We start from the raw sequence: 27,128 nt of genomic DNA on the forward strand, positions 1-27,128 counted from the left end.
TCTGAGACTGGATTTGAACTCAGGTACTCCTGACTCCAGGGCCCGGTGCTCTGCCCACTGTGCCACCTAGCCACCCCTGTAATAGATTCTTAATTGGTCTTCCAGCTTCCTACTCTATCCCATTCACCACACAACTGCCAAAGTAAAACTATTAGTCTATCTGACCTTGGTACTCCTCTACCTCCTCTATAATAAACTACAGTAGTATTTTATTAACTTTAGGATTCAATCTCCTTTTGGAGACACTAAATGTCCTTCACAATCTGGCTCTAACCTACCTTGCCAAGTTTAAACCTCTTCAAAATTTCTAATATTCCATCTCCTGACTTTGCTCAAGTCATCTCTCAGTTTTGGAAGGCCTTACATCTACTTCTTAGAATTCATAACTCAAGCATCATCTACCGACATGAAATCTTTGCTGATTCCTCTAAGCTAATTTAGACTTCCCAGTCAAAAGAACTTGTATTTCATTTGTATGATACATGCTGTTGTTCATCCTTTGTCCTCAAAGAGGACATGTGATATCAAGACTTTAGGTGATGCAGAGTTGTAAAAAAGTCATCAACCTCACTTTCTCTTCCAGAGTCATAAAAGTTCAGTGGCACAAAAAAATCTGACACAACTGAAAAACAACCAAACAACAATAATATTTCATGCAAATGTATATAAGCACCCACACAAATCTTCCTATATGTACACACACATTTATACTTTTTTTCTGTACTTATATGTGTATAGGGAATTTCCTCCAATAACATGTAACTTCCTTGAGGGCTTGAGCTATTTCATTTTTGTCTTTGTATGCAATACTTTAGATACTAACATATATTTAGTAAGGAACTTAGTAAATACTGGCAGATTGGCTAGTTAACTGAATGAGCTGCATAAGTAAATTCACCTAATAGCAGCATGACAGCAGAATCTTGTTAACTGGTTGTCATTCTCAACTTATCTCTCAAGTCCACCACCCCCTACCATCCTCGATATTTAATCTGTTGCCAAAAATTGTCTTTTTGACTTTCACAACCTTCCTTGCATACACCCCCTTCCAGCCTATGGCACAGCCTACCCCCCTGATGCAAGCATAATCCTTCCACACCTAAACAACTGTCTTTTGGTTTGCCTGCCTGCCTCAAGATTCCTCTGCTCCAACTTAGCCTCCACTCAGCCACCATTATGATTTTCCTAAAACACAAGTCTAACTGTATTCCACAATATCCACCCTTCCTCACTGAACTCAGTAAGTTTACCTGTTAATTTGCCAGAATAAAACACAAAATCTGTTTGGCTTTCAAAGTCTTTCATAACCTTGCCCCTCCTTTCTTCTGAACCTACTTTATACTTGATTCCCCTCTGTGAACCCCAGGATCCATTGACATTGACCTTTTGACATGGACCCTCCTCAGATACAACACTCTGTCTCTTGGTTCCATTGCCTTTCCTTGCTTTCCATAAAGGCAATGCCCTCTCCATCTCTGGCTTTTTTTCTTCTTTCAAGACTTAGCACAAATAATGCCTTCTTCAAGAGGTATTTTCCCTTTTCAGACATTCTCCCAAACACTGAATACTGGCTTACTTGAGTTGCAAAAGGAAAAAAAAAAATACATGCTTCATTAAGTCCTCTTCCCACTCTTAGAGTCTTGCTTCTGAAATCACCTATCTATTCTATATATCTTTTGTATATGCACATTCTTTTCATGCTTAGAATATGACCTCCTAGAGGTCAAGAATCATGTTTTTTGCCTTTATTTTTATCTCCACCACTTAGTATATATTACCTGGAATGTATTTATTGACTGACTGACTTACCTGGGCTAAGTCCAAAATCTGCTACTACTAGCTTTCAGACATTCCACAAATTAATTCTCCATGGATCTGATTTCCATCTGTAAAATGAGGAAGTTGGGGGCTACCTTGGGAAGTAGTGGGTTATCCTCATTGAAGCAAAGAGTTTTGTCATCATCACTATCATTTTTCGCCACATCTTTGTGACTCCATTGGTTCTGGATCAGATTTCCATTTCTCCAACTCATTTTACAGATGAGGAAACTGAAGCAAAAGGTTCACATAACTAGCTAGTAAATTTCTCAGGCTGGACTTGAACTCAGATGTTCCTGACTCCAGGCCAGGTACTCCATCCATTGCACCACCTCAATCAATCAGTCTAGTAACTACTTGTCCAATATGCTGCTGAAGGTTTCTTTTCTTTTTTTTAGTTTTTTTTTGCAAGGCAATGGGGTTAAGTGGCTTGCCCAAGGCCACACAGCTAGGTAATTATTAAGTGTCTGAGACCAGATTTGAACCCAAGTACTCCTGACTCTTGGGCTGGTGCCCTATCCACTGTGCCATCTAGCTGCCCCTAAAGATTTCTTTTCAATTATGAGTTGGTCTAGATAACCCCTAAGGTATTTTTCAACTCTTAAATTCTGTGATTCTGTGAATCAATGATTTATCTCAAGGAATTCCTTTTATTTCTAATAATCTGTAAATCCATGATGGAGTGTTTGGGCTGACAAATAGAAATTACAATACAATTCTGATAAGATAAATCCATTTTTTTTCCTTTGCTGTACTTAGCTCTCTAAATGGATCAGACAACTGACAAATCTGTACTATACTATCAGGTAAAGTTGAAATTCTCTGAGACAATAAGAAATATAACATCTCTCTTGCATAGAATTTATGAGGACCATAAGAATACCCTCTGTACCTTTTAAGAAGATATTATTACTATTAATTTTATTTATTTTAAAAGTCATGGATAGTAATTAATAGGATTCTGAAGTATGTGTTTTTGTCCTTTTACAACTCAAGTAAGCCAGTATTCAGTGTTTGGAAGAATGTCTGAAAAGAGGATAAATCAGTAGCTTTTTGTGTGAATTTGAATCTTCATAATTAAAAACTTCTTGTAAAGCAATTTAAAAAAATGTAATATTTTTATTGTAGCCTCATGATTTCATGGTCAACCATAGTCAAAAGAAAAAGATGTTTATACAATGAAAACTACAAAAGTAAGTTATGAAATCTATTAATATTTCACTTAAACTAAAGATACAGAAGATTTTGATCTTAAAGAAAAGGTCTATTGGTATTTAAAAGTATAAAAATTAAGAGAAGAAAAACTATATAGTTAAAAAAACACTAGATTTGAAAAATAGAAGATCTGCATAGAATCTGCCTCATCCTCTTGGGTAAATGGCAGCCTCTTTGTGACTCAGTTATCTCATCTGTCAAAGGGGATAATACAGATTTCACAAGATTTTTTCTGGAGATTAAATAAGAAAGTGTATGTAAAGTACATTTGTAAACTGTAAATGCTACACAGATGTATAGGTTACGCAGTGGATAGAGCACTGAGCTTAGCGTCAGGAAGATCTAAATTCAAATATGGCCTAACACATTTAATGTCTATATGAATCTGGGTAAGTCTCTTAGTCTTATTTGCCTTAGTTTCTTCATCTATAAAATAAGCTGGAGAATGCAATGGAAAATCACTCCTGTATCTTTGCCAAGAAAACCCCAGATGGGGTCACAAAGAGTCAGACATGATTGAAATCTCTGAATTAAACAACAAACCTTAGGGAAATAATAAAAATTTGGGTTTTAATTTTTACTAATTAAAATGCATTAGGGAGAGGCTGTCATAAAATATGTAAGGGTTGTCTGTATGAAAGAAATATAAAGACTGGAAAAAGTCTGATTTATAATTGAAAATCCAATAGGTATGAAACTGTAACAACATTACTGAGTATCCCTTTTTCACTTTTCATTAATGAATATTGCCAAGAAGCATCTATTAGGTTACATATATTATTAGCAAGATGTTTCTGGCATTCTGTTCTGAAAAATGTAATGCATACTTTGTCCAGTCAAAGACAAATTCATAGTAATTGATATATGCTTCAGACATACAATACAGCAGAAATAAAATCTTGCCATCAGGATCATCTAACATTGTACAAATATCTCAGTATTTTCAAATCCATATCTTGAGTGTTACTGTTCATATTCTTTTCTAAATGAATGCTGAATTTTCTTTCATAAAAATTATAATTTGTTTTCCACTCATGCATATTTCATTTATACTGTTACAGATGTTACTATATAATTTAGAACTATTAATGTGTATTATGCATTATAAAGAATTTATGCTATTTACTATAAAATGTATGCCATATGAGCAACACCCTGCTCATACAGATGTAGAGTGCCAATTTAGCCTTAAAAAATTATCCACAAATAACATTTTAAAGCCATCATAGTAATTATATACTGAACAGCAATTTTTCAACATTAACTTAAACTTTATTATAGTATTCATCCATTAGAATATTTTATTCAACAAGAACTTAAGACTTGACTCCTATAAGACCTCAGCATAGTGACTCTCATTAACCCACATTTTACAAGTAGTTGGTTTTCTAAAACATTTCTTTATCATGCAAAATGTAAGCAGTACTGTCAATATTTAAAGTGTTAGATTAATAGCTTTTCAAGAGTCCATAGTAACTAAAAACACACACACAAAAAAAACCAAAATGTGAATCTTCCTTTAAATCATGGATAGGCTGCCACAGAAAATAAATCTTCCATAGAAACTTGTATATATTATGACTAATTCACTTATTTTGATTTTTTTTTGTTTTTTGTTTATTCAGAACTTTGGTTTCCAAGGCACTGAAAGTCATCAGTAATGTCCCCAACCCTTGTAGTGTTAGTGGGTTTGTTCCTTGCAAGCACTGAGAGGTTTTAAGCTTTAGTCTAGTTCTTCATGAATCTGAGGTTGTCTCTATATTTATATTTTAAAAGTATAAAAAGTAAGAGAAGAAAAACTATACAGTAAAAACAACACTAGGTTTGAAAAATAGACAATCTGCATAGAATCTGCCTCATCCTCTTGGGTAACTGGCAGACTCTTTGTGACTCAGTTATCTCATCTGTCAAATGGGGATAATACAGATATATCCCGCCCCTCTGGGATATTTTTAACATACTTCTGATTAAGTCCTCACAACAATATATCTATGTGTTAACTGTATTCTGTTATTGGGATTACAATATTACATAGCTAATAAGAAAAGAATGTAAAACTATTGCCATCTGCTGGAAATTGTAGGTACTTTCAAAAGGCTAAACTGGTTGATCTGTTGAAAGATCTGTTAAAAGGTGAGATGTTTGTGTCTATTCAAAAAATAAAATTTGCCAACAGAACCACCCCTGAAAGTTTACTTCAAATCAATAAAATTAAAGAATTTTTAATAGAGCTGTGGGGAAGCAGCACTGTACAAGGAATTTATATCAGATTTGAAGTCAGAGAACCTAAGTGAATATGGAAAACCAGTTTTTCTTTCTAGCTCACAGTTGACTCAGGTATGAAATGATACAATTAATTTAAATTGATGATCTCTAAAGTTCCTTCTGGCTCAAACTGTGATGGTCCTAAAATGACATAGGCAACCAGATTATTTCTTATCTTAGTTTTTGTCATAAATTTGGCAAATACCCTCTATGAAAAGTAGTCAATTTTCCTTTATTCCATTTCTCCTTAGAAGTAGTCAATAGTAAATATTATTAAATTGAAGAATCATGTAATGATTTATTAATGAAGGACTGCAATTTTAGCATCCTCATACAATCATAAATTATATTTTCTATTTTTTCAACTATGTGCCTTTGATTCCTTTTGTTATAAATGGGGAAAATGAGGCATAAAGATTTTTTTATGGGCAAAAAGCATACCACAGGCAAAGCCAGAATTACGATTCAAGGGTTCCATGGCTCTTTAGGTAAGTGCATACTGTTACATTCCAAACCTTAAAAAAGGAATTCAATGGGAATAGAAGCTTCAGTAAAATGACTCTGAATAACATGGTTCTTCATACTAAGTTGGTGTAACCAATCGATGGTCCTTACTAAAGTAAAATGTGGAGACTGGTGATGTATCATTATTCTATGATAACTTTATACTTAAAAATTCTCTACTAATATTAAATAAAAACATTCTGACATGATACCAAGTAGAATACCAATATTCAGAATACATATTTAAATGTTTTTTCCTCATAAGGTATTACTAAATCACTTTATGTAATTAATAAAAATGATATTTAATTCATCTCCCACATCCTTTTTAAATGTGAAACTTAGTATTAGTAATTTAATAATAGTGATGCTAGATTGTTAATAAAAAGAGATCTTGAAAACCTCCAACTCAAGACCCACAAGGCAGTACAAGACAGATGTGTCATGTATGAGGTTTTATCAAATTAGTTAAACCTTAGTGAAGATTGGAAGTAATGTGTAATAAGTCTAGAAAGATAGGTAGGAGTCCTACTCTGAATTTATTTTGACTAGCACTCTCAATTGGAAGAAAACGACCATGAGATCATTTCTTAGTCATATTGAGTGATGATTTAAAATTTTGCATTTATAAAATAATGCATCCTCAAACTGCATTTCAGTTTTTATTTCAAAGAAAGATTTTGCATGACTTAAACATCAAAAATAAAAAAGATCTCCTCCACCATGAGATTTACATGTAGGCTTTTTGACCAGTAATCTATACAATTTAAACTAGTCAACTACAGCTCAGTTGTAATATCACTGTGAATGTTGTAGGGAACAATGATGGAGTGAATTAAACAACTGGCTAATCATAAAGCAAAAGAACTAGTTAAGGGGCAGCTAGGTGGTGCAGTGGATAGAACACCGGCCCTGGAGTCAGGAGTACCTGAGTTCAAATCTGGTCTCAGACACTTAATAATTACCTAGCTGTGTGGCCTTGGGCAAGGGACTTAACCTTGTTTGCCTTGCAAAAAAAAAACTAAAAAAATAAAAACTAGTTAAGTGCTGATTTAAGTTAAGTGGGTTTAAAAAGAACCAAACCCACAGGAAATAAGGGTCATCAACTGAAAATTGATTTGATAGGTTGGCCTATCTATAGGACAAATTCCATTATTATATATTCTCGGGATCTGCTTCCAATATGGGCCTCAATCTCCTACCAGTCATGTGACCCTGGACAAGTCACTTAATTTGCCTGACTTGCCTCAAGTTTCCTCATCTGTAAAATGAGCTGGAGAAGGAAATAGGAAACCAGTTCTGTATCTTTGCCAAGAACACCCCAGTAGGGTCATGAAGAGTCAAACAAAATTGGAAATTACTCAACAACAAAAATTTCTACTACCAGCACTGATTTAAGAGTTGATCATACCTGAAATATGCATTCTGTGAATCTATTTCTCCTAGGGGGTTCTAGTGCAGGTGGTTTTAATTCCTATGAGTCCTCTTTCTGGTAGATTCCCCTTTGTTTCCTCTAGCTACAGTAATTCCTAAGTTGAGTTTGCCCAGAATAGTTTTGTGGAAATAATATGACAATCATATCATGTACCATTGATAATTTTCTTATCTGATGTATATATATATATATGTATATATATACATATATATATAAAACACTTCTGCTTCCTGGAAGGAGAGGCTGGGTTGGGTTGTTCTTAAAATTAGAAAATAAAAAAAAACTAAAAATATCAGAGGCAGTTAGGTAGTACAGTGGATAAAACACTGGTCCTAGAGTAAGGAGGTGCTGAGTTCAAATTAAACCTCAGACATATCACACTTACTTGCTGGGTGACGGTGAGTATGTTATTTAACCCTGATTGCTTCGAAAGAAAAAAACTAGATTATCAAAGTTCCAATAATCAATTGAATATAACCTCTGCTCTGAAACCAAAACTGAGATTCCATTCAATTCACTGTGCTATACACGAAGGCTATGTCAGAGATGAACTTAAAATAACTTTTTTTAAGACATACTGAAGGGACAGCTAGGTGGCACAGTGAATAGAGTTCAAATCCGACCTCAGATACTTAAAAAAAATTACCTATGTAACCTTTGGTAAACCACTTAATCTCATTGCCTTATGACAACCAAAAACAAGAAAAAAAAGACATATTGAAGTGTTGGTTATGGGACAATCAATAGTCCTATTTCACCAACAATTACATATTGACTAAACTTGTGGGGCTATTGAATGCACCTTTCTCATTATTCTTCTCATTATTGCTCAGGTTTTAAAAATTTACCAAAAAAAATGAATCAATAGACTGGGAAGACTGAACCTCAATAACATAATTGGAAATTTCTGAATTGATTATGCTTCAACATTATAATCTGAGTAGAGTTCACAATTAAGTTCTTCATTTAAAGCCTCTTCACTGAATCAAATCTGAGTTTATAGTGATCCAAGATAGAATGCTAGACTTGTGATAAGGTATTATAGTTCACATAAATTAAATGAAGTTAATATAAATGATAACCAAATCATGGCAGAGCTCTTGCCAAATCAGCAGAACACAGAAAACAACAGGCTCATACTCATAGTCCATTTGGGATTAGGCCTGCATAGGATGTTGAAGATGGTACTGATGGTCTGTTTACAGTTTTATGTAAACAAAGTTGATAATTTCCCAATAATTTGGGTCCACTTTATAAATGCAGGCTGCTAGGGGCAGCTAGGTGGCGTAGTGGATAAAGTACCGGCCTTGGAGTCAGGAGTACCTGGGTTCAAATCTGACCTCAGACACTTAATAATTATCTAGCTGTGTGGCCTTGGGCAAGCCACTTAACCCCATTTGCCTTGCAAAAAAACCTAAAAAAAATAAATGCAGGCTGCTTATATTTATTAGAAAAATGCAGCAACTGTAACTATCACTCTAATCATGAGAAGGAGAGAGCCCAAAGTATTTGATGTAGTGGTTTATAGCACCAGATTTGGAGTCAGGAAGAGCTGAGTTCATATCCTGCTTCAGCTATTTATTGGCTGTGTCATCCTAGGCAAGAAATAACTCATTACACTCAGTATCAGTTTCAATATTTGTAAAATTAGACTAATAATAATATCCTCTATCTCACCAGTTGTGAGGATTAGAATATATGTAAAACGCCTTACAAACTTTAAAGAATTAAATTGCTTTTTTTTGTTGGTTTTTGCAAGGTAATGGGGTCACGCAGCTAAGTAATTATTAAATGTCTGAGATCAGATTTGAACTCAGGTCCTCCTGACTCCAGGGCCAGTGCTCTATCCAACGCACCGAGCTGCCCCTTTAAATTAAGTTGCTTTTAATCTGACATTTTTCATATTGTAAAACATCCCTATTGTCATATTCAAGGGGTTAGTGGGTCTTATGTCAGGAAGACTCATCTCTGTGAGTTCAAATCTGGCCTCCGACATTTACTAACTGTGCCACCCTGGGCAAGTCATGTTTCCCTGTTTGCCTCAGATTTCTCAGGTTTTAAAATTTTACAAAAAAAAAAAAAAAAAGAAACAATAGGCTGGGAAGAACAAGTCTTAATACAGTACTTGGAAATTCCTGAACTGATGTGTTTCAGCATTCTAGACCTCCAATGAAACCTCTTCACTGAATCTGTATATTATTTTAGGTTCACAATTATTCACACACACCACCATGAGTATGAGAAAAAAAAGAAGTCTAATACAATTGGACAACTAGATGACTCAGTGGATAGATCACCAACTCTGGAGTCAGGAAGACCTGAGTTCAAATTTGACCTCAACCACTTCCTAGCTATGTGACCTTGGGCAAGTCAGTCAGGTTCTGTTTGCCTCCGTTTCCTTATTGAAATAGGTCAATAGCAGCATCTACCTCCTAGGGTTGTTGTGAGGATCAAATGAGATGAAAATAACAAAGTACTTTGTAAAAGTAGTATATCGATGCTAAATCTATTACCATGCACTTCTAATCCTAAAATTCCAGAAAGGATACTGTGGACAGCTAGTTAACAGTAACTGGTTAAACTTATTGGGCTTGCAATTGCCTAATACACTGTGTCAGGTTCCACAGTTATGTAGGTGATGCAGAATTATTAAGGGACAATATAAGGCAGCATGGTGAAGTTGAAAGGGCACCAGAATTGAGAACTGAAAGATGTGTAGGTTCTAATCCCAGCTCCAGCTCTTAAATGAATAATTTATTAGCAAAGCATGAACTAAGTGATATGGATAAAGATAGAGGAGAGCCCCAGGGCAAGGCATCTAACTTCTCAGAGTATTTATCTGTAAAGTAGGATGAACTTTAAAATTTTTTTCCTATATCTATAAAATCTATATAAACTTATTTTAAACCTATAAATCTCCCAGTGTAGTTCATCCTCCAATGATGAAGTAAGATCTGCTTCAACCATCTCCATGCAGAATTGTCTAAGAATATGCAGAGTCAACAAGAACCTGTCTGGGATACCAATTGCCTGCATCTACAATTCATTTATTTTTGGGAAAAGATTAACCCTTCTCAGGAATTATGGGGCTGGACCTTTATGGAGTCCTGTCACTTTAGAGTGGATCTGTGACATGGAATAGCACATCTACATTTTGGCTTGTAGAATTCCCATGCTGATCCATGACAAAAAAAATTAAAAATAAAAAATAAACCTCTCCCTTCCAGTCAATGACCAGAGAAATATTAGAAGCATCTCCTTTAGAGCCATCTGGTGTTGATTTTTTGTCTATACCTCCTGAGGACGCACCAAGTCCACAAAGTGAAGGAAGCAATAATTCTTCTCTGGCCACTACAACTCCTTAAGTGGAGTCACCTGGTATTTCTACATGCATTAGTATAACATGGAGATGGTTTCACAAAAAGAGTTCTACCTCCCTATTGGTAGAAAGATTCTGTTGTCTAACAGGAGGAGAGCTGTAGAGAAATGTGTGCCAGAGAGTCTATCTATGAGACTACAAAGAAATGTTTGTGGTGTATGCTTTTTCTTTTCTCAAGTTGATATTATGTCTTGACCCTAATTGCATATAATGACAGGAGAAACTCCAAAATCATTTTATAACAAAAAAATTGAACTGCAGGCATAAAGATCTGTTCCTCCTTTGCCTAACATAGGACATTGAGTTTGACTTGGAAGGTTTTTTTTTAAATACAGAGATTTTAGCTGCAATGAATTTTGTTCAGAAGTAAGTCGCCTGGTAACCAATTAATAAGATGCCTTCATCTTATATAGAAGCAAGAAGCAGTGTGGCACAGTGGGGGGGGGAAGTAATTGGACTTGAATTAAAGGACATGAATTTAAAAAAGAAAAAGAAAAAATTTAAAAGGGCATAAATTAAAATCTTAACTCCATTGCCTTTGAAATTATGGAAAAATTACTAAGACTTAGTTTCTCATCTGCAAAATGAAAGGACTAGTCTGGTTGACCCCAAATTTCCCCTTCGGCTCTAAATCTATAACCCTGTCAATAATCAGTAACTCTCTTTTCTCAATGCTTTACTTTTTTTACTTTTCATATGAAATTATTTCTACATATCATGACAAGTTAAACATTAGAAAAACTAGCACAATGTTTTGCCAAAATATTATGTGTATATACTAGAATAAATAATAAAGAAAAAATTTATGCTAGTTGATGAAAAGAGAGTGTTTTATTAAGGAATTCAACGTGGAATAATTTTATGGTGGCTTTATTTTGTTGCATATCAAAAAAAAAAATCCAAGGAGAGGATAATTGTGCTCTCTGAGCTTTACCACCATGACTGAACTGCCTTCTAATCTAAGAACATCCCTCCTTCCATACCTGTACCCTTTTCCCATTGGTGAATATCTTCCATGGCCCTCAGTTTGGAAGGTGGACTCAAGACAGAAATTTTTCATTCCTTCTTGACTGATCTGTGAACATACTCTCCCACAACCCCTTTTTCAGCTTATTTTTATATGTGCTTTTTACTATTAGAATTGAAGTTCTTGTGGGCAAGGACTGTCTTTGCATATGTAGTGGTACCTCTACTATGATATCTGGGTCATGTTAAGCACTTAATAGTGGCTACTTGTCTGAAAAGCTATGAATAAAAAATATGTAGCCAACTATTTCGGACACTCACCAGAATTTGCTAATTAGAGTAAAAATTAGGTGCCATTTTGAAATGAAAACGGCAGCTAGGTGATGCAGTGGATGGAGCACCAGCCCTAGAATCAGTAAGACTCACCTTCATGATTTCATATCTGACCTCAGACACTTGTTATCTGTGTGACCCTGGACAAGTCACATAACCTTGTTTGCCTCAGCTTCCCCATTTGTATAATGATTTAGAGGAGGAAATGGAGCAAGCCACTCCAGTATCTTTGCTAAGAAAGCCCCAAGAGGAGTCACAAAGAGTCAAGACACAACCAAATTAACTAAACAAAAATTAGAATAGAAATATGGGTCACATAGGAAGAGCATAGGCTTTTTAAGAGCAGAAATTGTCTGTCTTTGGTTTTTGTATGCCCAGAACCTAGCATAATAATATTCATAAGATTTTCTTGGTGTCTCTAGTTGTAAACGTAGCTGTATAGAGAATGGTTTGGGAGTTTCTGTTTGTTAATTTTGACTAAAGCTATGACATTCATAGGTTTAGGGAGATCTCAGTGAGGAAGCTTCTCTGACAGTGCAGATCAACATCCTTTTTGCAATTTATAGTCATAAGAGTTGTTTAGACAATTAAGAGGCTGAATAATTTAGCCAGTGTCACAATACCTGAGGAGGAACTTGAAACCAGATCTTACTGACTTCAAGGCCAGCTCTTTGTTTACTACACCATGCTGGCTTATATATGTGGGTGTGTGCATCTACATACAACTCATACATATAGGCACACACAGATATATATGTATATACAGGTATGTGAGTATAGGGGTGTGTGTGTATATATGTGTGTGTGTGTGTGTGTGTGTGTATGCATCTATATATATATGCATCTATATATATATATATATATATATATATGTGTGTGTATATATATATAATGTATGCTTGTGTGTGTGTGTGTGTGTGTGTGTGTGTGTGTGTGTAGGTTATTCAATTGTTTTAGCTCTCTGTGACTCCCGTTGCAATTTCCTTGGTAAAAATACTAGAGTGGTTCATCATTTCCTTCTCTAGTTCATTTTACAGATGAAAAAATTGAGGTAAATGGGGTTAAGTGACTTGCCCAGGGTCACACAACTAGTAAGTGTCTAAGAAGTCTTCCTGATTCCTTTTCATTCTCCCGTGCCACCCAGCTGCCTGTCTGTGTCCATACATATTATATAAACATACATACACATGCATGTATATTTATATATTAATAAAATTGTGCTACATACATTCCAAAATGTCTGGTTTGGGTCTTCACCTCATTATGTGCATATGGATATGTACACATGTGTATATTCAACATATAATTACGTATATTTATTGAACAGGTATATATATATATTAGTTATGTGCATATATTAAATGTTTAGTTATCTGGATATATGTATACATATACAAACACATAAATTTGTTAATCCTAATCATTATTATTCTTATCATTATATAACATATATAAGATACTCAGTAACCATCAACAGTAACAATTCCATTACAGACATAAATAGCTACATAAGAAATAATTGTTGAATTGAAATGAACTAAATTGCTCTATTTTTATGGGTTTAAAACATGAATGAATGGAAAAACAAAAGTTTAGACCTACATCATAGCAATGATTGTCTCTGCAATATAATATATTTCTGTTTCTGAGTGTCATATATACAAAATTGAAGTCAATGCATCTAATTGTTAAAAAAACAAATTCCAAAATATTGGCTGTGACACTGCAAATAAAATATAGCATTTCTAGAGAGTTTTCACATTCTTCCTCATGGCTAAGAGGTGCATAGTTAGAGAACACCTAGTCCAATCCATGTCCAAACAGGAATTCCCATTCCTGATAATGTTCATTAAAATTTTTATGAAGACATCCAGAGATGGAACTTGCTTTGCTTCCTAGGCAATCAATTCTGCTTTCAAATAGCAGTCTCATGCCTAAACATAGGGGCCAAAAAGTACAAAATAATAACAGCTTGGGCCAAAAACATAGCAATAATGCAAAATGTCCAACTTAATCATAATAAAAATATACTAAATTAATTACAAAAATAAAAGTTGAAAAAGTCCCAATTCCTGAATTATTTTCTTGTCAATTTAAAACTTCTATATGTTGTTTTTGACCTGTTTTAGTCATGTAAATGTGAAAATTTTTCACTCTCTAGCAGTCATATTCTAGTCAACAATTCTGATTAATTTATTGGTAGAATTCATACTTTCCTGAGTACTTGCATTCTCCATAACCATGGAATTACTTATGCCAGTTGGGAACTGGGGTGGGAGGAGGGAAGTGCTCACATGGAGGCAGAAGAGGCAAAGGGATCACATGGCAGCATCTAAATAGGGTCAATTTTACAAGAGGATATAAACCAAGATTGCTACAGGTCAAAAATTACTGCTGTGTATAAACAGGTTAGAGGCTACCAATACAAGAGAAATTGTCTATATTTTGAGATTGCCTTTAAAGTAATAGAACATACTGGCAAGCAGATGAAGGATATATAAATGCTAATGATGACAACATTTTCTATGAAAATAATGCAGTCATTTAAAATTACTTCTAAAACAAAATTAAAATGGTCTTTTGATTTGTTACTATAGATATGCCCATAATAAAATTTTTACCTTTTCCTTGTTTTATGATTTTGAAAGACAACTAGAACTGAGGTTGGGAAGCCTAACTCTTTTCCTCTCTAAACCTGTTTTCTCATTAGGGAACTAGACTAGATGATCTCTATGGTCTTTCATATCTCTAAAACCTAGAGCCCCTGATCTCAGCATCTCATGAGTTAAATAAAATTTGATGACCCTGGCGTAGGTCCTAAGCAATATTTAATCTCTAGATTTTATTATTATTATTATTATTAATGAGCATATTTTACTTTTATAAATCATGAACTTCTTTATAATGACTTGATATTTTAAAATTATTTTATTAGAAATAAACAGCAAAAACAAAACAGTTGGATAGCTTTGTAGGGAAATGGAAAGCATTTCCACTGGCTATCATTTGGAAAGCAGGAAGTTTTTAAAATCAAGACGATCAGAAATTTAATAGTACTAATTTTCTGCATATTAAAGAACAAGAGGCTACTATGATATATTAACAATACATTCTGGGCAAGGAAACTGGGGCTTTGTAAAAACTGAAAGGTGAGGATATTGCTGGAAGAACAGCAGTGATTGAAAACCCATTTCTGTCTTCAAAAGGAGCAGGTGACTAAAGGAAAACTTAAATTGAGCAAAACATAGTAAAGTATCATTTCCTGCAGCAGAAACACCCACTCCTACCAGGGCCCTCAATAAGCAGGACACAACAAACAGCACACATTCAACCTGAGGGAAGCCCACAGGCTCGCTGGGCCACTGGCTGGCTCTTTGTCACCAGATGCAGCAGGTTGAATGCAGACATCACTGTGCTATCTTCATCAACAAAACGAGAGGCAAAGAACAGGGGCAAGAGCTGAGTAAGAAAAAAAAAAGATGAAAACAAATTGAAGTATCACATATGTTAGACATACTATTAATGCAATGGATGAGAACACGGGGGCTTTATTGGAAACTGAATACATAGTTCTAAGGAATTCAAATCCCAAGTTTTTAGATTGGTTGAACTTGTCCTTCACTTTTCACTATGATGGTTTTTGCTTTGCATTTTAGGTGCTTTCTTTAGAAATAAATCTGATATGTTAAAAATAGAATTAAATCATGCCATCATAGCAACTACCATTTGCACGAATTTTGGTTAGGAATATAAGAGGAGGACAATAAAAAACACTTAAAAATAAATCTAGTATAGAAATAAAATCTTGGGGGTGTGGGAGTAGGGAGCACATATTTATTGAAAACCCTTTTACTTTATCTGGGTAGAACTTTAAAAAAAAGATAAGTGATTCCTTTGACTAGAGGAAATATTTTAGAGTATAGAATCTAGATAAGCAATATTCAAAAGTGTGATCCATGGGCAGCCCCCCATGGATCCTATCAAGGGATCCATGTGGTCAAAACAATCCTCATGATAATATTAAACCACTCTCATTTCTAACATGGTAAATATCAATTAAAAACACAAAGAACAAAAGCTCTTTTAAAACTGAAAAGGTGAAAGGTCTGACCAAAATTTTAAGGATTGATGACCTATACTTAAGCCATCACTTACATACTAGAAGTACCAGGAATGACAATAATATGTATATGTACACACACACACACATACACATATAATTTTTACTCTGAAATAGAAATTTTCATCTATTTTATTTGCCTTATGAATAAGAAAACTGTACTGTGTAAATTGGGCATAATGATCCTTTGAAATTTTTTTAAAAGAACTATGGAGGGGTAGAATGGCAAGTTGAACTCAAACATTTACTACATGCAGCCTCTCTTGTATTTAATAAATGTGCTAGAAGTTTAGGAGAAATAAATTAAAAGAGGCAAAGACCTCAACTACAGGAAACTTGCGATCTAATTAGGGGAAACAACAGCATAAACTAAAAAAATGATAAGTGGTGAATATGGTAAGGAAGAGATTCAGACAAAGCAATCCAAGAAAATTTGAGTAAGCAGAGATTACATGTAGTTTAGAAGATCCCAGAAAGCTTCCTGAAGGAGGTGTTACCTATACCGAGCTTTGAAAAGAAAAATGGCCATTTTTCATAGGTAGAGGAATTTAGAGGGGTTTGCTTTCCAAACATGTAGCACAATCATGTAAATGCATAAAAGCAGGAAAAAAAGAATGAGGTCCTGGTGAACAGGTAATATAGTTTGACTGGAATGCGGAGTGCAGAAAAGGGGTAGGATGAAATTAGACTCCAAGTGCAATTGCACTAGCCTTGCAACTTCTGCAAAGGGTGTCTCCTTTACAGTGCACTCACTCCTTACCTCTGCCCTCTATCCCTCCCTGGCTCTCTTCAACAACTGCTAGGTCCTTCCTCCATTCCTCACCTCCCCTCCCTCCAAATATCAGTGCTAGTCCTTCCCTCCTGATAATAACTCTCATCTATTCAATATATAAGGTGTCCCAAAAGTCTCGTGGAAGTTTTAAGTTTTAATAGCTAGTTATATATTTCACATTAGATAGTACAATGGATAGAGTGATGAGTCTATAGACAGGAAGACCAGTCTCAGACACTGTGTGATCCTAGGTTGGTCACTTAAGCCTTGTCTGTCTCAGCTTCCTTATCTGTAAAATGATCTACAGAAGGAAATGGCAAATCACTCTAATGTCTTTGCCAAGAAAACCTCAAATGGATCACAAAGAATCCAACACAACTGCTAAAAACATTTACGTATTGTCTTTTCCATTAGACAATTGTAAGCTCTTTGAGAACAATGATTTTTTTTGAGAACAATGATTTTGACTTTCTTTATATTATAGTAATAAGCTATTACAATATTATAATTAAAATATTATAATAAGAAGCATAGTAAATAAGCTTAATTAAACTTTTAAGTTTAATGAAAAAATTTATTAATGCTCATTGACTAATTGACTGACTGAATAAAAGATTGTTAGCACAAAATCATGCAAGGCTTTCAAAGCCAGGAAAGTTCTGAAGATATGGAGAAAGGCAAAAACCAGTCCTTCCTTTAAGGATTTTATATTCTAATGAGAGAGACAAAATAAATAATGTATCTAGTAACTAACCAGATACTTCTAAGATATATAGAGTAAATGGAAGCTTACCTAATAGATGAAATGGCCAAACTATATTTTGGTAAAGCATATAACCAAATTTCTCAGGATATTCTTAATGGCCAGATAGAGAAATTCAGTGGACTTGGAAATAGGATGATGATCAAAAATTATCAAACCTTTATGTTAGGAAGATTTTTTTAGTCTGAAAATGAACTAAGTAACCAAGCATAAGGACCTGGACATCAATAACCTATAGAGAAGGGAGGAAAAAAATGGTTTCTTCTTACCATTCTAATGCAAAATTTTTCAAAAGCTTACTGCCTATCACTAGCTACACATATCAAAGTAAAATGTTGCATTCATAAGTCCTATCCTCCAAAGTAGGAGGTGAACCAGAATCCAAAATGGTTCGAGATATTAAACCTCTAGAAATTCCTCGATCTCCTTAAAATGGGTGAGTTTTGCTCATTTCCTGAACCAAAAAAGAATCTGCCCTTGCCTGGTCTCTTTTGACCTCCTTTAAGAACAAACACATAATATACAGTAATATATTTTACCAAATTACTTTGGAGACTATCTGACAAAAATCTGCTTGTATTACCATGCCTGAACTCTGACTTTTCCAAACGAAACCCATGTCAAAACCACCACATTTTTGTATTACTAACCGGAGACAAAAGGGAGCAAAGAGGGGAAGTTAAGTTTCACCATGCCCTGCCTGGAAGATCCATTAAACAGAAATAAACATGTCATTTTCACGAGTGACTGCAGGACCAGTAAAAGAACATTCCTCTGAAGCAGACTACTGGCCAATAAAAGATCAAAAGTCAATACCTAACAATACCACAAATTAAAAAAAAAATTAATGTATTTTTTGCGAGGGGAGGGGGCATGCAAGTAACCTTCTCTATGAGGGGATAAAGTGTGCAGTGAAAATGTAATTTTACCCAACAAAGCTGCAGCCTTATTGTACTTCTGCAGCTGATCATAAAAACCCTCTTCCTATTCTATTTCATCAACTGCAGTCCCAGGCAGCCTGACTACCTTCCAATCACAGAAGCCATCTGGCTTATGTCAAAGCCCCGCAAGCCAAGTGAGCTACAATGCCATGGGAAGAAAAGCAGTGATGTCACTCCCCTCTGCAGGTCAAGCCAGGAACAGAAACAGAGACTGCAATTAGAAAAAAATCCTTGTCCCTTCCACAGAGGAGCCTCCAGCCGGGGGTCACCAACTGTTATTTTACCCAAATAGCCAGGGCTCCATCTAGTGGCAAAATCGTTTTGCCCAGTTTAAATATACGTGTGTGTGTGTGTGTGTGTGTGTGTGTGTGTGTGTGTGTGTGTGTGTGTGTAATAAATTCAAATCAAGTGATTTGAATGAGTAAAGGGGTCTTGCCTTTTGCAGCAATAGAAATAGAGACCCCAGGATCTTGGATTTATAAGCAGTTACACCTCACCTCAATGAGGTATGAAAAAACATGATTTAGCAGTATGTCTCCAATCTCAAATAAACTGAATAATTCTTTAGTCTAATTGTAGCAGTAACTAACATATATATAACATTTTAAGGTTTGCAAAATGCTTTGCAAATATCTCATTTTATCTTCACACCCAATCCTAGTATAATAATAATAATAATAATTTTCAAATATGATGTTTTTCATTATTGTTCTATTAGAAACCAGGTGGTCTGGGAATTCAGAGAAGCCTGGAAAGGTGAGCATGAACTGATGCTGAGCAAGATGAGCAGAACCAGAGGAACGTTGTACACCCTTACAGAATCATGGAGTTGATGGGGGGGGGGGGCTGTGTTAAGTTACCAGACTCACTCCTCTGGAGCCATCTGGGTCTAGTGGGCAGATATAAATCAGAACAACTTGAGATGGCCCTGGATGCAGGGCAATCAGGGTTTAGTGACTTGCCCTAGGTCATACAACTAGTTAAGTGTCTGAGGCTGGATGTGAAATCAGACCCTCCTGACTCCAGGGCCAGTGCTCTATCCACTGCACCACCTATTGCTGCCCTAATATTTTTTTCAAATAAATTGTCATCATTTCATGATCCTAAGAGTCATAATTATTTAATAATATATATTAAATTTTATATAATATTTTGAAGTTTGCAGAGCACTCTACATACATTATCTTATTTTATCCTCAAAAAACCTTCATCTAATAACAATAATAATTCTCAAATAATGATCACTTCATAATCCTGTTAGTCAATACAGTATTGTAGTAATAATAATAGATAAAATTTATCTTGCACTTTAAGGTTTGCCACTTGCTTTCCAAATATCTCGTTTTGTCCTCACAAAACCCTTGTCTAACAGTGACAAATAATAGCAATAATTCTCAAATGGTGATGAATTCATAATCCTTTTAGTCAATATAGTATTATAGTAATAATATTAATACTAGAATTTATATATTTAAAAGTTTGCAAATTGCTTTACAAACATCCTAATTTATTCTCACAAAAACCATTGTCTAATAGTGATAAATGATAATTTTCAGATAGTGACTATTTCACAATCTTGTTAGTCAATAAAGTATAATAATGATGATGAAGATAACAATAATGACTAATGTTTATATAGCATTTTAAGGTTTCCAAAGAATTTTATATTATTACCTTATTTTTATCCTCACAACAACCTGAGAAGGTAGGTGCTATTGGTATTTCCATTTTTCAGAGGAAGATTTATACTCCTTATTTAAAATTTTCAAAAAGAAGTAGAAAACCCAGGAGATGCATGCAGAATAATTCTTTTCAATTTTTTTCACATAATGAACTGAGTATTAAGAGAGAGATCTCGAGTTTTTCTAAAGAATCAATATAACACTGCAAAGCTTAAGTTAAATATCTTTTGTTTTCAAATGACAAGAGAATTCCAAAATTAGGTAACTCTGTGGAAAGAACCCAAACATACAGAATGATGCTATTTTTGAAAATTCTCAGCATTTTTCAACAAAGGCACTTGTTTTCCAAATAATTTCCTTTCATTCCATCATTTATAACAATCACATAATTTCAAAGTTGAGAGAGGCCCAAGTCTATCCAAGTCAAAACATACTTTTTCAGGAATCTCCTCTACAGCATCATTATCCAACTTTCATTTAAAGACTTCCACTGAGAATTTTCATTTATTAGAATACAAATTCAATTTTTAAAAATGTATTTATTATGCCAGACATATCTCTAAAACATAGGATTTCCAAGGTCAGATAAATCATTAGGCTCAATCTACATTCATTAAAGATTTCCTTCTATCATTAAAAAATTAGAAAATTCCTTTGCATCTTACTGAGATCCTTCCTTGCTCAGGAATCTTCATTGGCTCCCTATTACCTCTAAAAATAAATGCAAATTCCTCTGTGCAACTTTTAAAAATCCTTTACAACCAGGCTACCATTTATTTCTCCTGTCTAATGAGGCATTATTTCTTCTACCACCCTTACATTCCAGCAAAGTGGCCTACTAGACATTCCTCATACATGTTATCACATCTTTCACCTCAGGGTCTTTATAGATGCTGTCCACCATTTCCAAAAGGCTCCATCTCTTGAAAAACCCTGCCTGCACCCTTCAATACTCAATTCAAGTGGTACATACATCAGGCATGAAGTTTTCTGTTATCACTCCTGTTGTTACTACTTCACCCCAATTTATTTTAATTTGGTAGATATCTTATATTTGGCTATCTGTTCACATTTCTCTTCCTTTCTTCCATGAGAATTGGAACTAATTTTTTTTCCCCTTGTGCAAACCCAAAGCCTAACATAGTAGGAGCTTAAAAATTCTTTATGTTAAAGAAATTCTAAGTTTGCTTTTTAGCCACCTTCTCACATGGAGCCAAGAACAACAAATATTGTTCTACATACTTTAGAATGTAAATGATAAATGAACATATGTATTAATGTATATAATTATTAATATGCTAATATTGTTAGAAAAATACAAAAAAAAATCCCCTAAACTCTTAATGATTGGTCACCCTTTACATTTTATCCTGCCAAGTTGGAATTTGTGCTTCTATGTAAAACCAAGGAAACTTTTAAGAGGATCTACTACCTGTTTTCCTAAACACAACATAAGCAAACCATTTTGGATTCTCTGGTTCTAGGATGAATTCCTAGATATCAGAACAAAACATCAGGGAAGCAAACAGAGGGATGGATTCTTTGCAGAACATGGGACAGTGAAGAAGAAGCAAGTAATAACAAAATAAATCCCTCCACCAGCTAGAGGGAATTGGCCTGTTGCAGGTGCTGACACTGTTGCCCATCCATGTTCTTGCTTTAACTTAATGGAGGTGTTGAAGGCAAGGTCAGTCCTCCTCCCATTCCTTTTGAATGTCATTCCACATCATATACAGGTCCTTTATATGCATAATGAAGGCATTCCTTTTCTGATCTTCCTGACATTGTAACTAAAGGATTAAAAACTGGATAATGCAGGGAACTAGACAATATTTGTATAATTGCTTCCAAGTTCACTGAAACTGGTCCACTGTTTTTACAGAGTTGCCTTAATTCTAATTCTCTAAGGACAAACTATATATATATATATATATATATATATATATATATATATATATATATGCATATATATATATATATATCAGTTTATTCAAAGGCATTTTTGTCTAACACATACTCCCAAGAATAATATCACAAACAAATCAATTTATAGAGAACAGATAAATTTTTATTATCCAGGGCAGTCAAGGTACTCTAAGCAGAGTGATTAAACGAGTTATCATTGATAGGAGTTTCAGGAATTTTCATTCTTTTGGAGTACAAATTCAATTTTTAAAAATACATTTATTATGCCAGTTATAATCATAAAATATATCTTTCCAAGACCAAAAAAATTATTAGACTTAATCTACATTTCACTTTGTAAATTCTTTTCTCTATTGCAACAATCTGGGATGGATAGAACACTTGACCTAGGATCAGGAAGACTCATTTTCCTTAGTTCAAATATCACCTGAGATACTTGTGTGACCCTGAGCAAGGCATTTAACCCTATTTGCCTCAGTTTACTCATCTGTGAAATGAATTGGAGAAGGAGATGGCAAACTACTCTGGCTCTTTGTCAAGAAAATACAAAATAGGGGCGGCTAGGTGGCATAGTGGAGAAAGCACGGGCCCTGGAGTCAGGAGTACCTGGGTTCAAGTCCAGTCTCAGACACTTAATAATTACCTAGCTGTGTGGCCTTGGGCAAGCTACTTAACCCTGTTTGCCTTGCAAAAACCTAAAAAAAATACAAAACAGGTCCAAAAAGAGTCAGACACAATTGAAACAACTGAACACTGAATGTTGCATCATTCAACAAATACAATTTCATTTTTAAAAATTAAAATGAAAATGTAAAATGAACTAAGCATTTATTTACTTTTTCTGACTCGCCTGCCTAGAACAAAAATCATCACTAAATCTAATTTTTTTCCCAGAGATCCTAAGAGTTTCATAAGTAGCGAACTGGATTGTTAGAATTTAACAAAAGCAAGGTATTATTTTATTATTACTTGGCAGTCACTAGGAATTATACTTTCTATTTTTAACAGTTGTAGACTCAATTTATTCCCTATAAAGATCAGTCTATATCTGATATCACATGTTGATATTCATTACCTCATTACTTATATAGTTATCATACACCTAGTCTGAAAACCACTTCCAGGGATCAACTGCTTCTAGACATGTAGAGTATGACAGTTGGAGGGAAAACACATTCTTATATGGGAACATATTTATCACTTACTAAATTTCTGGGCATTGTACTAAATACCAGAAGACAAAACTAAAACTAAAACCAATCTCTGCCCTGAAGAAATCTATGTTACTGAGGAGAAGGGGGAGGGGCAGAAACCGATACAACAGATTAACAAAAAGGACATACAGTCATCCCTTCCACATTATGACTTTCCCCATAGCAGATTTGATATATTGTGGATTAGCATAAGAAATTAAATGGGAATCTTTGGAAAATTTTGCAGAATCCACAAATGACCTGTGAAAGTCAGTAGATGACACACACAAAAAAAAGTTTAGAAAATCAAAAATTCATAAAATTGATGTATATTGTATAATATCAGCATGTTTTATGTTTTAATAGCATAATAATTCAAATTTCTTGTCTGGTGTGAATGGAAGTTCAAAAAATTTTATGATTACTTTCTGATCATGGAGATGTAACCCTCACAATGTGGAAGTGATAACTATTTTTTTCTTTGAAAAGGAAGAGAAAGAACCCTAAGAACTAAATGAATGGGAAAGACTTCCTGGGAGTCTTCTCCAATCCCACAGGAATTGGGCTATATAGAAAGCCAAGAAATCTAAGGGTCAAAGGCAAGAAGGGAGTGAATTACAAGAGCTGGACAAAGGCATGGAGATAGGAGATATAATTTCTATTTGGGGAAACATCATGGACATCATTTTGCCTGAAATGCAGAGTATCCTCAATTGTCAAGAGATATAAGTGGGTATTGAATGTCTTGCAGAGGGAAAGGAAGAATCTACTCAACTTTCTGTTTTCACAATGATGTACAGTTAATTGTCTTCTAAAGTTGAAGATTAATCAGATTCAGGAAATTGAGTCCAATCATTAACTAGGATCTCAAAAGAATAGAAAAGAAAAAATATATAATTTTTACAAAGAATTAATAACTTTTTAAAAGGAGAATTTATATATATGTGTGTATGTGTGTGTGGGGGGGGAAATCCTATATTTTATTCAGATACCTAGAAATATAGATTTCCCAGTGCCCAGAGTCTCACTCCATCAAAATCAGGAAGTTCACACCAAACTAGATAATGATCAAGAAATCCAATTAACTAACATTAAACTATTTTATAAACATATAATCTTGTATATATATATATTATATATATATATATATATATTATATATATATACAAATATGAATATATATAGGCACACACACAGAGGGAGGGAGAGGGAGGAATCTCTCTTCCATGGGAGAATAGAAGAATAAATTGGTGCTTTCAACAGATACAAGGAAATTTGGAAAGTAGGGAAAGAGAGGGGAAGAGGAGAAAATGAGTTCAGTTTGAAATATAGTCAATTTAATATATTTCTGGTAAATTAAGTTTGAAATGCCCAATAGGAAATGGTGTTAACATAAGGGAAGGTCAGGAGTAAACCTAGAGATAGATAATAATGATAGATAGATGGATAATGCTACATATACACACATATAGTTGTATATGTACATTTGTATACATGTATGTATATATATATATATTTGTGTGTGTGTGTGTGTATGGGAGAGGGAGAGGGAGAGGGAGAGGGAGAGGGAGAGGGAGAGGGAGAGGGAGAGGGAGAGGGAGAGGGAGAGGGAGAGGGAGAGGGAGAGGGAGAGGGAGAGGGAGAGGGAGAGGGAGAGGGAGAGGGAGAGGGAGAGGGAGAGGGAGAGGGAGGAGATCTAGGAACTTGTGATATTTAAAGACATGGGAGCTGATGAGGTTACCAAGAGTGTATGGAGCAAGAACAGTAGAGGACCAAGCAAAGTTAAGGGATTTGATATGGAAGATGAACTTACAAAGCAGATACAGAAGGAAGACTCAAATATATGAAAGAATTAAGAGAGAGTTATGTCATAAAATTTCAGAGTAGGGTGTATCTAAGAGGAACAGGTTTTCAATAAAATAGTAAGGTCAAGATGAATATTAATAATAAATCAGTAAATTTGATAATTAAGAGATCAATGATAACTATGTGAAAAGGCATTCAATATGAATGGGAGACCAGATTGCAAAGGGTTGAAGAGTGAGAGAGGAGGAAAGCTGAGGCAATGAATACAGCAGATTTTCAAAGAATTTGGTTGATAGAAGAGAACCAGAAATTATCCTAAAGGACATTCAGTTCAGTACAGTTAAGAACATTCAAACTCAAGAAAGAAAGGGACCAACCTGCCTGAGATCATCTGATGGGGTAGACCTAGATCCAAAAACCAGGTCTTAGTTTACTTTCTCCATTCAATTCTCAACTCAATTGTATTTTTCTCCATCTTTAAAATAGGATTGATGATATTGTTGTTACTATACACACACCCCATGTTGTAAGGGAAATACCCTATAAACTATAAAGTATAGGTGTAATCTATTCATCATTTATGCACCTCACAGTAAGAAAGGGAATTCCAAGAGACTAGTCACAAGCCATTATTTTCAACCACTATGTTCCTTACTACTAGAAGAATCACACATGGAGAGGACATTATCAATTCCAACTAAATTTGTTTTTATATGAGTGAAAAACTAAGACCAAGGATGTGAATTTTTTATCATAACCATTCATGATAGCCAGAACACAATAAAAAAATATGATTACTTCTAAGTCTCTTGATTCTATGCTTCATCTACTTATATTCCTTCATTTGATTTCTTTATACCCACCCTTGTTTGACAAATTTTGTATTCTTTTTTTCCCTTCCAGTAATATGCATACTTTGAGAATGTCTCATGTACTGTCTTGAATGTCATAGTTAAAGGGCTCACCTTTCACCCATCATGCATCACACATTTATGGAGACAGGTGCTGAATTATGCAAGGACTACTTTGCTTAGGGGTTAGGATTTCAGTCATACATAGCAGAACATCTGTTTTCATCAAGTTAGATATACTAGAGAAATTTTATGTAGTGAAGACACCTTTTCCTACATTAGAAGTTGTCCTGCACACACATAACCATATTTTCCCAAAAAATTATGTAAATTATTTCATAACTCTTAGTTTATTAAGCTAAGAATTTATTATAATTATATAATGAATAGATAGGAGCATGTAACAGTAGAATATAATGTACTCAAATATCTTAAACATTTTTCATAATCATGGAATAAAAATAATAGTATAATAATGATAGATGGACTTGTTTCTCAAAACATGCTTTTTGATGCTATTTCAATTTCTAATTATTTTTCAATCACTAATTAATATTGGAGTATTAAATAAAATGCTATACTTTTTAAGACAGAAAGACCTGAGCTTGTGCTGCCCATGCATTTGCTGTGTGATCCAGGACAAGTCACTTATAATCTCTCTCAAACCCAGTTTCTTCATCTATTAAATGGTAATAATAATAATAATAGTACCTACTTTACAGGATTTGTTTAAATGATCAAGTGTAAAGCTTTTTGCATGTTACAGAATTATATTAAGTGTTTTCATTATCTTTTCTCATAACAGCTACCAGGGGATGGGGAAAGAGAGTAACCTGTTTTATTCAAGTTGTCAAATATGGTATCAGATTTTTTATGTCTTTGATAAGCTATAGAACTCCGTTCATCCACAGATACATCTTAATTTTTTTCAATTTCAAAATCTTGTCTCAGTGTTTTACTAAGACAAGTCTATTAGCTTAGCATTCTAATCTAAGCAAAACTCTATCTAAACTATATCTTGTAGTTTAGGGAAGGTTTACATCAACTTATTTATATCTGCCTCTTTCAAATGAGTTCCTCATTAATTCATATTTAGAAACAGAAAATATTGAAAATAAAATGATAATTCCTTCTGAAGTTTTAGTCAACTCTGTGTGTA

The 27,128-nt window shown here is 34.3% G+C and overlaps 1 protein-coding gene across 1 annotated transcript in view; it reads right to left on the reverse strand.

The window, feature by feature from the left end:
- Window positions 1-27,128, reverse strand: part of LEMD3 (LEM domain containing 3) — a 286,239-nt gene that overhangs the window by 136,920 nt on the left and 122,191 nt on the right. Inside the window, 1 exon segment of the mRNA XM_074226213.1 lies at window positions 15,248-15,374. Coding sequence (XP_074082314.1) covers window positions 15,248-15,374 — 127 coding nt within the window.

The sequence above is a fragment of the Macrotis lagotis genome, chromosome 2 (assembly GCF_037893015.1).
Source record: "Macrotis lagotis isolate mMagLag1 chromosome 2, bilby.v1.9.chrom.fasta, whole genome shotgun sequence".
Taxonomy (NCBI): Eukaryota; Metazoa; Chordata; class Mammalia; order Peramelemorphia; family Peramelidae; genus Macrotis; species Macrotis lagotis.